Below are 13,220 nucleotides of genomic sequence, written 5' to 3' on the forward strand. Positions count from 1 at the left end.
CCTTCACAACTCCAGGCTCACCCTAGTCTCCCATTGAGGGCCACAGGCTCTGCCATACTGATCCCAGCTCACAGATCCTCCTACATTAGCTCTGGATCCCTAGGTGGGGATCGCCTATGAAAGGGGTATTCAGCCTTTAGAGGTCAAAAGGAGCAACTGCTCCTAGTGGTCCTGAACACTGACATCCCTCTCTCCCAACTGGGCTTCAGCCTCCCTGGGCTGTAAGCTGTTGTTGGGGTGGGGAGCTGGATGGGAGCAGCTCCTGCTATGATCCCCACAGCTTCACAGTTGATCTTGGGGATGGGGATTACAGTGTAGGCCTCCAAGCCTTTCTGGCCCATGTTTGCTGCCAGTGCCTCAGTTTACTCAATCACTCTTTTACTCCTTTCTTGTTCCACACTCTGTCCCAGGCACACGAGTACAAGACACCTTGCCCTCCCAGGGCTCTCAGGCTTTTGGGGGAAGAAGGCAGGAGGGCCTGAGCAGGGCTGGGGAGGTCAGGCCCAGCTCCAGGGTTGGCCGCACCAGGAAAGAAGCTTATTGATCCCAGCCCAGCCCAATCGAACACAGGGCTGCCTGGGCAAAGGGCGATTTAATTAAGAAGACAGGAGGCTCTTATTTACCTGTAGGCACTTGCTAACTGTGCAGACAGCTGTCCCTCTACACTGACCTACAGACACAGCTATGAGCCTGAGGACAAAGCTATGTCTTAGACATCTCTCTCCTCACTTGGCCAGGGAAATCCCAGCCCAGGGAAATCTGTGTGTGGTAGGGAAAGGTTTGGAGGAGTGGAGAAGTTTGGAAAGGGTGAGGGGCAGAGCATGACATGAGCGATGGGAGAAGGACAAGGGCAGAAAGAGAGAGAGGCAGAGTTAGGGCAGAGATAGGGGCAGAGATAGACATAAACAAAAAGAGGGCCCTTATGATCAGGAGGAAGTCCGACCTGATGGAGCTCAGTCTCGCCACATTCAGATTCGCCAGGACATAGGCTCTCAGAAAGCTCTGCCTCAATCCAAGGAGGTGATAAAACAGAGACACGGGGACTCCCAGAAAGAAGAGAAAAAGATGGACACAGAGATGAACACACACACACACACAAACACAAACACACACACACACACACACATTGCACACATTTGGCTAGGAGATACCACGATGGGGAGACAACAGAAAGAGACCTCTCCAAACCTCTTCCTTCTAGCCAGACGTCTAACCCCTTCTCTCTCAGAAAGCCTCGGTGTTTGAACTAGCCATAGAGGTCCAGGATTCACCCTCCTCCCTCTCCTGCAGAAAGAACCACATTGGATCAGAGTATCTCTCCCCAGCCTTCACTTTAGCTCATCTCTTTCCCCGAAACGGACGTTCAGCTCCCTTGGGGCTGCTGCTCATTTGCTTTCCTCCCCAGTGCCCAGAACACAGCAGTTCCTCACTCAGGGTTAGATGATTTGAGAAAGACCAAGAGAGGGCCTGGGATCAGAGCATCCCAGTGTCAGAGGCCAGGAATGTCCAGAGCCCTGAACCAAAGCTGTGACAGGGTGGAAGGTCATACCCAGGATCTCTCGGGGAGTCAGTGCAGAGTCCACTGAGGCTACTACTCTCATGGTGAACTACAATGGGAAGTTGAAGGGTGCTCCATGTAGTGGACAGGTGGAGAGGTGGAGAGGTAGAGGAAGGCTGCTCGTGGAAGCAAAATTAGTGATTAGGAGCCCTATTCAGTCCTAGCCCTGGAGGATGAACTAGAAAAAGAGAGGCAGATAAAAGTTAGAGTGAGGAAAATGTAAAAGGGTATCCACTACACCCTAAAATCCCCTACATGGCAAGCAGAAAGGCTCAGAGAGAAGAACTTCCCAGGGGACAGGGGAGCTGTCCCACTTTAGGATTGTCACCTTGATCCTTGATGGCAACTCCCAGCCCAGGCCCCAAAGAATGTTCTCTGCACCCCACCCCACACCCCGGCAAGCAAGGACATAAAAGTCCCTTCTCTCACTTCCTTTTCACACTGTAAAAGGCTGGCATTTGCAGAAAGCTCAGAAAAACTGGGAGGGCAACACAGAAAGAAAGAACCCCCCCCCCACCCCGAGAAGTGGGGGTGGGAGGAGGAGTTGCTGCCTGAGCCTTAGCTTCTCACCCACAACCACTAACCATAGGCCCTCAGCCCAGCCGAGACCCTCACCCCTTTCCACTTGAGCTATACACTCTTTATTCATAGCCATCTGTCCCTTCTCTTGCAGAGGAAGCCTGATGGTCCTATGCCAGAGGGTCCTTGGGATCAGTGGCTGGTGAGAAGAGGGTGCAAAGAACTACCTACCAGTGCTCGGCTGTTCTTCAATGGTCAAGAATATAGCCTCTAGGGCCTGGCTGCCTGTATTCAAATCCCAGCTCCATCATTGACTTAGCTATGACCTTGGGCAAGTTCTTCAACTTCTCTAGGCCTCAGCTTCTTTATTGTTGGATATGAATAATTATAAGTCCTATATCCTTTAACACCTCAGCTCTGGGATTTCTCTTGTTATGCCTGGAGGGGCGGGTGTGCGAGGTTCCATGAGCTCTGTGGTGAGAAAGGCTCCAGGAGGAGCGGGGGCTGAGAGTGGACTAGAAAAAGGTGAAGGGAGTCCTGAAGCCAAGTTTGGCCTATGTTCTCACACTTGGCACTTGCAAGCCTTAGATCTGGTCCTGCTAGGCTCTGGAACTGGCCCAAGTCCAGCCCCCCCCCCCCTTTGTCCAGCTTGGCACATCCTCTATGCTGCTCTCCCAGGCTCAGAGCCTTAGCAGTCCCAATGGGTAGGGGTGCCATCTTGTGGCCACAACTGGAAACTAACCTAAACCAGGCCAGACTGAGCAGGCTTTGGGAGTGACCCACCATAAGCAGTGAAACCAATTGGTGTCTCCTGCTCTGACCAGAACTCCTCCCTCCAATGGACAGGGAGACTGAGATCAGAGCTGTCATAGTGGAAAATTGGTGACCATTGCTTTTGGAGGTGTGGCTTGAGCACTGACCCTGGCACCTAACCTGGGAATGGGGTAGGGTGTACCACTCTTCGTTCCTGTGACCACCCCCCAGGTGAGTGGGGCCCAGATCTCTTAGGCCAAGAAGTCTAGAAAGGAGGCAAGGGGAAGTTCTAGGCCAGGGTTTCTCAACTTTGGCACCATTGACCTTTCACAGCAGACAATCTTTGGTTGTGGCGGCTCCGCTGTGCCTTGTAGAACGTTTAACAGCATCCCTGGCCTCAACCAGCTAGATGTCACTAGAGCCCCTTCCCCAGTGGTGACCACCAAGAAGGTCTACAGACGCTGCCAACAGTCCTTTGGAGGGTAAAATTTCCTCTGGTTGAGAGAACCATGCGTCTAGATTTGATCACATAACTCATTTGCTGCTTATTAGCGACTGTAAACCGTTCACTTTTCATCTCTATGTTTCTGTTTCCCCATCTGTATAAAGGGGATACAGTTTGAGAGGATTACATGAGATAGTGACTCTCATCTAACTTCCTCTCCTTCCCTTTTCTTCCTTCCCTCAGGTTGCCTATCCCCTCCAAACCCTCTGTGACCTGCTCTCACCCACGTCTCTATCCTGGGCTCCTGCCAGTCCTCAGCAATGTCCATCACTCCCTCAGTGTCAGTGTGGTCCCAGGGGGCAAAGTGTCAGTCCTCCATAGGCTTGGATTTGGGGAAGATGAGTCCTCGATGTCTCTCATGCCAGTTGAGTGAGGTGGGAAGGTAGGAAATGATGAAGGCTGCGGTGAAGGAAGACTGTGGATGGTCAGAGATGATGTATAGGGAGGCCAGGTGGGTCCAGGCACTTTTGTAAGACTGGACAGAGGCCACTGAAATCTTCCGGAAGCAGCTTGGAGATGTGCAGCTATCCCACGGGCTGCAATGTCTTTGATAGGAGCCTTGTGGGTTGTCCTTGTGGACACCTGTGTGTGAGTCAGTCTGCAGGTAAGCCTGATTGGCAGTTTTGTGAGCCTGACATTTAGATATTTTGGGGGTTACACTTTTTTTTAAAAAGAATAGAAAGTTGGACACAAAAGGGAATATATATTTAGACTTAGAAATCAGGAACAAATGGAAATTTTAGAAAGCTGACAAATACTACAAACCTTTAAAAATCCAGAAAAAATTGCTTAGTATTTTTATTAACTGCCTGACACACCAACATAAGACTTTTTAATAAGTTATATTTACTTGGAAGCCAACAAAAGTAGTTGCAACTTTTTTTTTTTTGCAATTACAGAAGGATGTTCAGTTAACACCACGTTTGTTTCATTAAAACTGCACCAAAGATGACTGAAAATGAAAATATCACCATCCTCCTATATAACTATTTTTTCTGTGCACCACCACACAAGAACCTGCTTCAAATTTCTATGCCAGCTTGCAGCTCCTAACTTGTACCAGACAAAGGTTTGTGGCTACTTAAAATACCGCCAAGATGAGGCTATTTAAAGATACATTCATGAAATGCAGGGGACCCAGAATAGCCACAGTGATCTTGAAGAATGAAGTTAGAGGACTCACACTCCCTCAGTTCAAAACTTACTACAAAGCTACAGTAATCAACACTGTGTGGTACCGGCATGAGGCCAGAGGTGTAGATCAATGGACTAGAATTGAGAGCCCAGAAATAAACCCATACATTTATAGTCAGTTAATTTGTGATAAGGGTGCCCAGAAAATTCAATGGGGGAAAGGGTAGCCCTTTCAACAAAAGGTGCTGGGTATCTACATGCTAAAGAATGAAGTTGGATCCCTTCCTTAAACCATATAGAAAAATCAACTAAAAACAGCTGAAATATCAGGGCGCCTGGGTGGCTCAGTGGGTTAAAACAGCTGAAATATCTAAATAGCCCAAACTGTAATACTCTTACTTGGTTTATGTTGTGGTTTTTTAGAAACAAGCAACCTACAGAGGATGTTGCTTGTGCGTACAACACAAGCAACAACAACAACATTTAGATAAATTGAACTTCATCAAAATGAAACAAAATTGTGCTTCAAAGGACACTGTCAGGGATATGAGAAGACAACCTGTAGAATGAGAGAAAACATCTGTAAATCACAGAATTGATATAAGTCTAGTATCTAGATTATAGAGAGAACTCTCAAAGCTCAACGATAAGAAGACAAACCACCTAATTTTAAGAAGAGTAGAGGATTTGAATAGATATTTCCCCAAAGAAGAAATACAAATGGCCAATAAGCGCATGAAAAGATACTCAACATCATTAGTCATTAGGGAAATGGAAATCAAAACCACAGTGAGAAACCGCTTTACACCCACTAGGATGGCCAGAATAAAAAAGACAAACAGTAATAGTGTTGTCGATGATGTAGATGAATTGGAACTGATGCACTGGTACACTGCTGATGGGAACATAAAATGGTGCAGCTGCTTTGGGGAAGTTGTTGGCAGTTCCTCAAAAATTTAAGCATAGAGTTATACCCAGCAATTTCATTTTTAGGTATATACCCAAAAGAATTAAAAGCATATGTTTACACAAAAGTGTGTACTTGAATGTTCATAACAGTATTATTCATAATAGCTAAAAATGGAAACCCAGATACCTACCAACTGATAAGTGGATAAACAAAATACAATGTATCCATACAATGCAATATTATTTAGCTATGCAAAGGAATGAAGTCCTGATACATGCTACAACATGGATAGATCTTGGAAACACTAAGCCAAGGGAAAGAAGTCATGCACAAAAGGCCACAGAGTCTGTGATTCCGCTCATGAAATGTCCAGAATGGACACATCTATAGAGACTGAAAATACTTCATGGTTGCCAGGAGATTGGGGGAGGAGGAAGAGTGGGGAGTGACTGCAAATGGTGAAGAGTTTCTTTTGGGAGTAAGGAAAATGTTCTGTCTTAGACAGTAGTGTTAATGTTGCTCAACATAGCGAATATAGTACAAACCACTGAATTCAATATTTGAAGAGGCTGGATTTTATGGTGGGTGAATTATACCTCAATGATTAAGTTTGGAAAAGTAAAGAAGGATCTGTGTACCAGGTTACAAATAATTTGCTTATGCTGAGAAAAATCTCAGTTTGTCGTGGGGCCCGTTCTCGTTTCTGTAAAAGATCTTTTTCATTATCTTTTTCTTTCTCTGAAATGCTTGAGGCAAATTACTAAAGAATTTCAGAATTGATGCATACCTTTTAAATTCACTAATCCAATGATACAAAGAGAAAGCCCAGATCCAGATGGGTTAAGTCACATGGCCAAACATCAGAGCTGGTCAGTGGCACAGCCAGGCTAGGATCCCTGGAACTATGTAGTCATTGACATCCTCTAGGACTCACTTACTCCTGCTACTGGGAAGGAGTCCTGCTACGGAATTAAAGCTTGCTGTTAAGTGTCTAAAAAAAAAATTAACTGTAAGAAAATGACCCTGTATAATAGAACAACTAGCATTATACAGCCTCATATTCTCATGTGTTTCCTTTGATTGTAGTGAGTTGTGTGTAAATGTTTTCAGTGTTTCATAGATTAGATTAGAAAACACGGAGCTAGAATGAACTTCATCATTAACACCATCCTCATTTTTGTCTTCATCTTCCTCCTCATCTCCTCAGGCTTCTGCCTCCCTCCTCCTGCTCTTTTTTCCTTGCCTTTGTTCAGTCTTGCCCACTCCCTTCTACCACATCAGGCTGCACATTCTTTAATTGCTTCTTCATGTGACAGTGGTTTTATAATACCATTTTCTAGACAGAGAACTGAGACCATTCAGAGAGTTTAGTCTTCCCTTCAGCGTGGTGATCAAGGCATGTTTTGTATCATTCATAATTTAGGGAAGCTTTTTTCAGGCTCACCCCTATATTGGAAATGTCATGTACAATTTTAGGGTTGATGTCAGATTTGGGGAAAACTCTATCAAGAATCTTTCATTTGTGGACTATAAAAGATCAATGTATTTTGAGTTTTCTTCTGTAGTGATCATTTTTATTTATTTTTTTAAGTTGATAGTGTTCATTAAAAGGTTGGTTGATCCATGAGAGACTATGGACTCTGAAAAACAATCTGAAGGGTTTGAAGGGGCGGGGGGTGGGACGTTGGGGGAACCAGGTGGGGGGGTATTAGAGAGGGCACGGATTGCATGGAGCACTGGGTGTGGTGCAAAAATAATGAATACTGTTATGCTGAAAATAAATAAAAGGAAAAAAAAGGTTGGTTGATGTCAAGGTCTTGTGACAGTGGCATTTTATGAATTTTACTTTGTTGATGTCAGTGACTTGTGTTAGATCAGCAAAAGATTTAAAGTCTCTTTCCAATTGTGTTCATACAATTTACTCTTCATTGAATATATTATCAAACAACACAAGAGTCTTTTTAATCATTCCACTCAAAAGTTACCCCTTTCTTTTAATAAACTGCTTTTGGGTATGACCTAAAGATATTTTGGGTATAACTGTCTTTCAATGTCAGATCATTTCAATTAATTTCATTGTTGATTATTATTGCTTTTCTATTCTATTTATCTAAAACATATCCCACCAAACCTAAACAAAATGTATACCTATAGATTGGACCCCAACATGCTCATAATGCCACCTTCCAGAAGGAAGAAGTCAGAGTAGAAACTGATAGTGGTCATAACTAATTGGCTAAAAGAATTTACCTTGGCAAATTAAGGAGATTGGCCCAGGGCCTTAGAAGGGGCTCATCCAAGGGTCCTAAGCTTAAACTTTGTTGCCTACAAGGTGCACCAGCCCCTGGTGATATGTTCTGGGTTCATGTGTACTCTTGTATGAGCACACATGTAGGGACATGGGCTCCGGGCTTCCTCAGATCCCACCCATGTGAAAATGGCCCCAAAGACAAGGGTCACTTCATCTACGTTGCAAATGGAGTTGGCCTCAGCTAGACCCTCCTCCCACCCCCAAATCCAGGGGACTGCGGTGAGAGATGAGCCAGAAGGGGACCTCAAACCCGATCATCCATGGAATGATCCAATCTCCAGGTGCTCCCCTCCCTCCCAACTTCCTCTCAGTTCTCCCTCCTTCCTTCCTATGCACAGGTACAAGGCAAGGCAGCTAAGCATGCAACCTCTGCCTCTCTGCCTGGATTCAAATCCTGGCTCACGACCTAAGCTAGTCCAGTAAGGTTTCTTCTCTGGGAATTTTCAAACTGGGGTTTAATGGTGAGATCCCTGAGTTGCTGGAGAAAACCAATATGGACTCAGAGCGAGTAAACTAGGTAGAGGCAACCCAGGGAATGGTGGAAGACTAAGAGGGGCTTCAGGCTCTGGTCCCTGCTGTCAAACTTATGGATGTTATGGCGCCTGTAGTGCTGCTTCTGTATATGAACTGTCCCCTGTCCTTCCAGCATACCCCTCGGGGGTTGAGGCTAATTTGAACTGGGTTTCTGTCCCTTGTAACTGCAAGTGTCCTGGACTAAATCTCTCCCCATATCCGCTTCTTCTTCTCCTGAGTTCTCCATCTTTGTAATGGTATTACTGTCCACTCTGAAGCAAACCAGAGCCGGAGTCAGCCTTGGTTCCCCCTTTTCCCTCACATCTTAGGGCCTCCATATACAAGACTCTGTGAACGGTTATGCATGCTGTTCACTGAACAAATGTGGCTACGAAGGTTAGTGGGGGGCTGAAGTCCAGCCTGCTCTTTGATTGCCCAGCTATGAACCCTGGTGCAGAGCAGCACCCTCAGGAAAGAAGGGACAGCTTTTTCCAATTGCACACTAGCTCCTGGCCCTCTTCATATGTGTAATTGGTTTCCTCAGTGCAGACACTCTGCATCCTCCTTTCTGTACGTTCTTATACCCCATTATGTGAAGGAACAGTTTATTTTCTGTCGCTTTGTGGTCTTTGCTCTTGCTGTGTCCTCAGCTTGGAGTATCCTTCCCTTTCATGACCAACTCCTTCAAGATTCTTACTAGAGGTTGCCTGCTTGTCTCTACCTTCTGTTTCTACTGTGTTCTTCTACCACATACACCCCCATTATAACAATTCATTGTGATGTAACCAACTGCTAAGAGAGCCAATCTCCCCAAATGTCTCAGTGTTTTCCATAGTCAGGAGCTGTCCACTAGTCTCTGTTTTCACCCAGTATAGGACCTGGCAAATACTGAATGAGTGAGCCCCCAAAGGGTCTCAAAGGAGTATAAAGAACCCCAAGGGGCAACTGGGAAACAGCCAGAAGAAAAGCTGAGGATTATTAGTAACAGAGCAGCTCTAGGCAGCTCTTCAGGGAGCCTGTGTTGCAGACAGCAGAGGCTCTCCTCAGAGCAGAGAGCAGAAGTCCTTCTTGCTGGCAACATATCTTGCTGGCAGTCCTCGGGGTCATCCCACCTGCCAAGCAGAGCCTTTGAACGTGGGCCTGTAAGGTTTTCAGGAAAAAAGTGTCTGTCCGGGTGAGATGCAGGAGACATTGGGGTCCTGGTGACAAATGTATGTATGTTTGGGAGCGGGCTTGCAAGGCATGGGGATGGGGGAGACGTTTACCAGACCATCCTTCCCAGGGTGCCCTCCCAGCTGTGCATGTGCATGCACACATGCATGGGTCCATGGGCACTGTCTGTTGTCTTTTCTTGTTTCTCAAGACACAGTTCAAATGGCACCTCTTCCAGGAAGCCCTCTCCAGCACTCTGACTAAATCAATGTCCCCTCTGCTTCTCTCAGAACGTTTATAGCCAAACATGAGATGATGCCGATTTGCACTGCCCTGACATGGCCAGGATGCTCTAAGTTCCTGAGCAGAGATGTCTGTTCCTGTCAGGCCTCCTATGCGGTCCCCCTTAAGATTACTCCTATCACTGAGAGCCTGTAAGTGCCATACAGCTACATCGCCACCCCTTCACAATCATTTAGTTTTTCCTTATGATGTTATGAGCACCTGATGCATCGCCTATACCCATGCGACTTCTGGGTGGCACGAATTCCCAGCGTTCCTTCTGGACACTACGCCTGGGTTCACTCAGTGTGCATCCAGGGGCGTGATTCTCAACCTTGCAGGCGCTTTAGAATCACTTGGGGAGCTTTTGAAAAATACCAGTACCTGGCCCCAGATATCAGGGGCATATACATTAAATCTTTGGCGAGTGGGGAAGACATGGATTTTTTTTTTCACTACTCAAATCATTCTAAAATGCATCCTGACAGAAGAACCACTGACCTGCCAGTGATGATGGGTCAGAGGAACCTCCCTCCCGTATAGGCTCCTTCCTGCAATCCGTCTTCCGCCTACAGGGGTCGCTGCGGTACAGCTGGCCCAAGTTTTCGGGTTTCCTCCCTTCCTTGCCCCGTCCCCAGGGAAAGTCGGAGCCACCGCGGTATAAATTAGCGTCTTTATTTCGAACACCTGAGAGAGCGCCTGCGGCTCGCCCACCTGCCGTATAAACGTACAAAGTCCCTGTCGCACCGCACACCATGCCTCAGAGATAAATACAGCCCTAGGGGCTCCTGCTCTGGCAAAGCAACTCTTATTTACAGGAATAGATTACAAAAGTATTACAAAAAGTGGTCCTGAACTGGGGGAGAGAGGGTGGAGTGGTTACTGTTAACACTTGTGACACGCGGAACGCGAGGGCGCCCCGCGGGCGCTGGCAAACGGCAAAGTCGCCGGGGTCCCGGAGGGAGGCCACGCCCCACTCAGCAGCACCGGCGTCCGGAGGCGGGGTTTAGATCTGCGCTAGTCCCATCCCTCCTAGGGACGTGGGGAAAGGCAGAGGAAGGGTCTGGCCCCTCGAGGATCAGCTCTGGCCCAAGGAGGAACACCTAAAGGCCATCGCAGCGAGTCTCAGGGAAGGGTGTTGCGTGGGAAAGAAGGACTGTGTCCTTGCTGTGGAGTGCGGGAGTGGAAACACATCAGTTCTCCCGCCTCTCCCAACTCGGGAGGGGTCGCTTTTAAAGCGCGGTTGGGAGTGGGGGTTGGCATTTAAGCTCAATCTTTCGGGCGCGAGGGACTCTAGGGGCACCGTCCCTCGGGCGCGCGGGCAGCGGAGCTCTCCCATGCGGCCGCCCACCCCCTCAGAGCACCTGGTAGATGGGGTTGGGGTTTGCGCCCGCGGGGCACTGCGGGGCAGCGTCCGGGGAAGGGGTGGGGGCGCCGCGCTCGACCTCGCTCTGGGCGGCTTCCTCCTGTGGGCCGGGAGAAGACTCCCGCGGCGCATCCGCCAGCAGAAGCGCGGGTGCGGTAGGGCTGTCGGTGGAGATGCGCTCCACGATGCTGGACAGGCAGTCGAGGCTCGACACCGCGGCACTCTTCCCGGGCCTGGGTTCTGCGCGGGGATGGGTAGGAGAGTATGCAGTTGAGCGGTAGACAAGTCTCCCACCCACAGGCTCAGTGCTTTGGGGCAGACAGGAAATTGAAGGCCCGCCCGAGTCCGAGAGGACCCAGAGAGAGTACGGAGCGAAAAGGAAGGGAGCTGCATGCTTAGTATTTCATTCCCTGTACAGTCTCCCAGGACTGGGGACAAGGGGAAGGTTCTAGATAGAGGAAAGCCGGGGCAGCTCAAAGGGGGTAACGTGGGAAGGAGGCGCGAATACGCACCGCCGGGCGTCTCGCTGTAGTAGGTGCCATCGTAGCAGTTCCGCCGCCGGGCACCGTTCGGGGGGCCGCTGTAGTCCATCTGCAAACGGTAAGGGCGACCGAGTCAGGCTCGGGGACCGCGTGGGGCCAGAGCCTCACTCCCTGTAGCCACCCCGCCTCAAGTCCCCGAGTTCTGGGCCCTGGTTGGGGGATCGGGGCAGACAGGCGCTGCCTGCAGCCTCCCGGGCTAACTAGAGGGCAGATAGTCTTCTAGGAACATAAGTCTGCATTTTGTAAATAGGGTAAGTGGGAAAAAGCAGATCTTCATATCGCTGAAGCAGAGCTCTAACAGCGCCCCAGTAGGGTGACTCGCATTTGTCCCGTGCGCCCCCAAGGCACCAGATCACCCCTAGTAACAGCTGCTTGGGACACCGGGGTCCACTCGCCGCAAGGTTCCCAGCCCGACCTCCCTCCTCGCCCTCGGAAATACGGCCCAGATATACCAGGAGCTGCCCTCACTTCTCTAGCGGGGGGTCCCCGCCTTACCATGCCGTCGGAGCAGTTGGACCGCGGGCTGGACGCGTCTGAGTCGCCGCTGTAGTGTTCGCCCACACGGCCTGGGGGCAGCGGGCCAGGGGCGTAGAAGGCAGCGGCGGCACCAGGGGGCGCGGAGTCCTGGTCGCGCAGCAGCGCCTGCAGGCCTTCGATGTAGCGAATCGCATTGCGCAGGATCTCCACCTTGGGCAGCCGCTGGTTCGGGTTGCTGGACGTGCAGCGCTTGAGCGTCTCGAAAGCCTCGTTGACTTTGCTCAGGCGGCGCCGCTCGCGCATGGTGGCGGCCTTGCGGCGGTCGGCGTTAGTGGTCTTGCGCTTGCACGCTTTGCAGGCCCACAGCAGACAGCGGCCAGCCTGGTGGTGCCCGCTGGGAGCGCGCACATGCTCGTCCTCGCGCGTGCCGGGCGCCGGGTGCACCGCCGCCGGGAAGTGCGAGTGTTCCTCTGGCTTCAGGAGTGCTCCCACGTGCACGAGGCGCGGGTCCAGGTCCTCGAAGAATCGCAGGTCGGAGGAGTCGAAACAAGGGTCATCATAGAAGTCATCCGCGGAGGCAAAGTTGCAGAGGGCGCCGTCGGGGCCAGTCAAGTCTACGTCTCGAAGCGGCGGCGACAGCAGCTCCATATCCCGGCAGAGGGTGGCGCAGTCCCTGCTTCGGTAGGGGTTACCCGAAACTTTCTGCCTATCTTCAGTCCTGGCCCTGCGATAGTAAAGTACCGGGGTTCTGAATGTACACCCCACTATCTCCCCCGCCCCCTGCCGGGTCCTGTTGGGTCTGTTGCGAAAGCGGCGGCAGCGCCCCGGGGCTTCCCCACCCCTGTCTTCACGCCAGGCGCCGGGGGCTATTTATCCAGTAGTAGCTTAAGGGCCCCCGAGCCGTAGCGGGCGGCTGGGGGCGGGGGCGCCCGAGGCCAATAGAAACAAGGTGGGGAGGAGCTTGGGATCCCCAGGGTGGCTGCTGGGGCAAGAGACTGGCCAACCCCCTACCCCTCGACCCCCGCGCGCGGGCGCTCCGGCCCCTCCCTAGGCTGGGAGGGAGGCAGAGGCGGGCAGCCCTAAGCGGTTGCACTTGGCTCTGGGGCACACTTGCTCCAAACCTCTCCAGCACCGTACTCCTCCTATGTCCCCGGGAAGTGTTGGCCGCGCGCGCTCAACTCCAAGCTGACTTTGGGTC

General features: G+C 50.2%; 1 protein-coding gene across 1 annotated transcript; it reads right to left on the reverse strand.

The window, feature by feature from the left end:
• Positions 1-10,319: 10,319 nt before the first annotated feature.
• Positions 10,320-12,870, reverse strand: MYOD1 (myogenic differentiation 1). Its single transcript, XM_004752078.3, has 3 exons — positions 12,041-12,870; positions 11,516-11,594; positions 10,320-11,243 (listed from the first exon to the last, which is right to left on the reverse strand). The coding sequence occupies exons 1-3, from the start codon at positions 12,668-12,670 to the stop codon at positions 10,993-10,995; spliced, it is 960 nt and encodes a 319-aa protein (XP_004752135.1). The 5' UTR covers positions 12,671-12,870; the 3' UTR covers positions 10,320-10,992.
• Between the last annotated feature and the right edge of the window lie 350 nt (positions 12,871-13,220).

The sequence above is a fragment of the Mustela putorius genome, unplaced genomic scaffold (assembly GCF_011764305.1).
Source record: "Mustela putorius furo isolate JIRA1106 unplaced genomic scaffold, ASM1176430v1.1 tig00003859_pilon_pilon_pilon, whole genome shotgun sequence".
In the NCBI taxonomy this organism is placed as follows: domain Eukaryota; kingdom Metazoa; phylum Chordata; class Mammalia; order Carnivora; family Mustelidae; genus Mustela; species Mustela putorius.

Bases quoted from the DNA above. Each gene is read 5' to 3' on its own strand.
- MYOD1 (XM_004752078.3), bottom strand. From the start codon at position 12,670: ATGGAGCTGCTGTCGCCGCCGCTTCGAGACGTAGACTTGACTGGCCCC. The intron at 11,595-12,040 runs GTAAGGCGGGGA...TACCGTTTGCAG, and splicing joins CCAACTGCTCCGACGGCATG to ATGGACTACAGCGGCCCCCC. The intron at 11,244-11,515 runs GTGCGTATTCGC...ATCCCCGCGCAG, and splicing joins CTACAGCGAGACGCCCGGCG to AACCCAGGCCCGGGAAGAGT.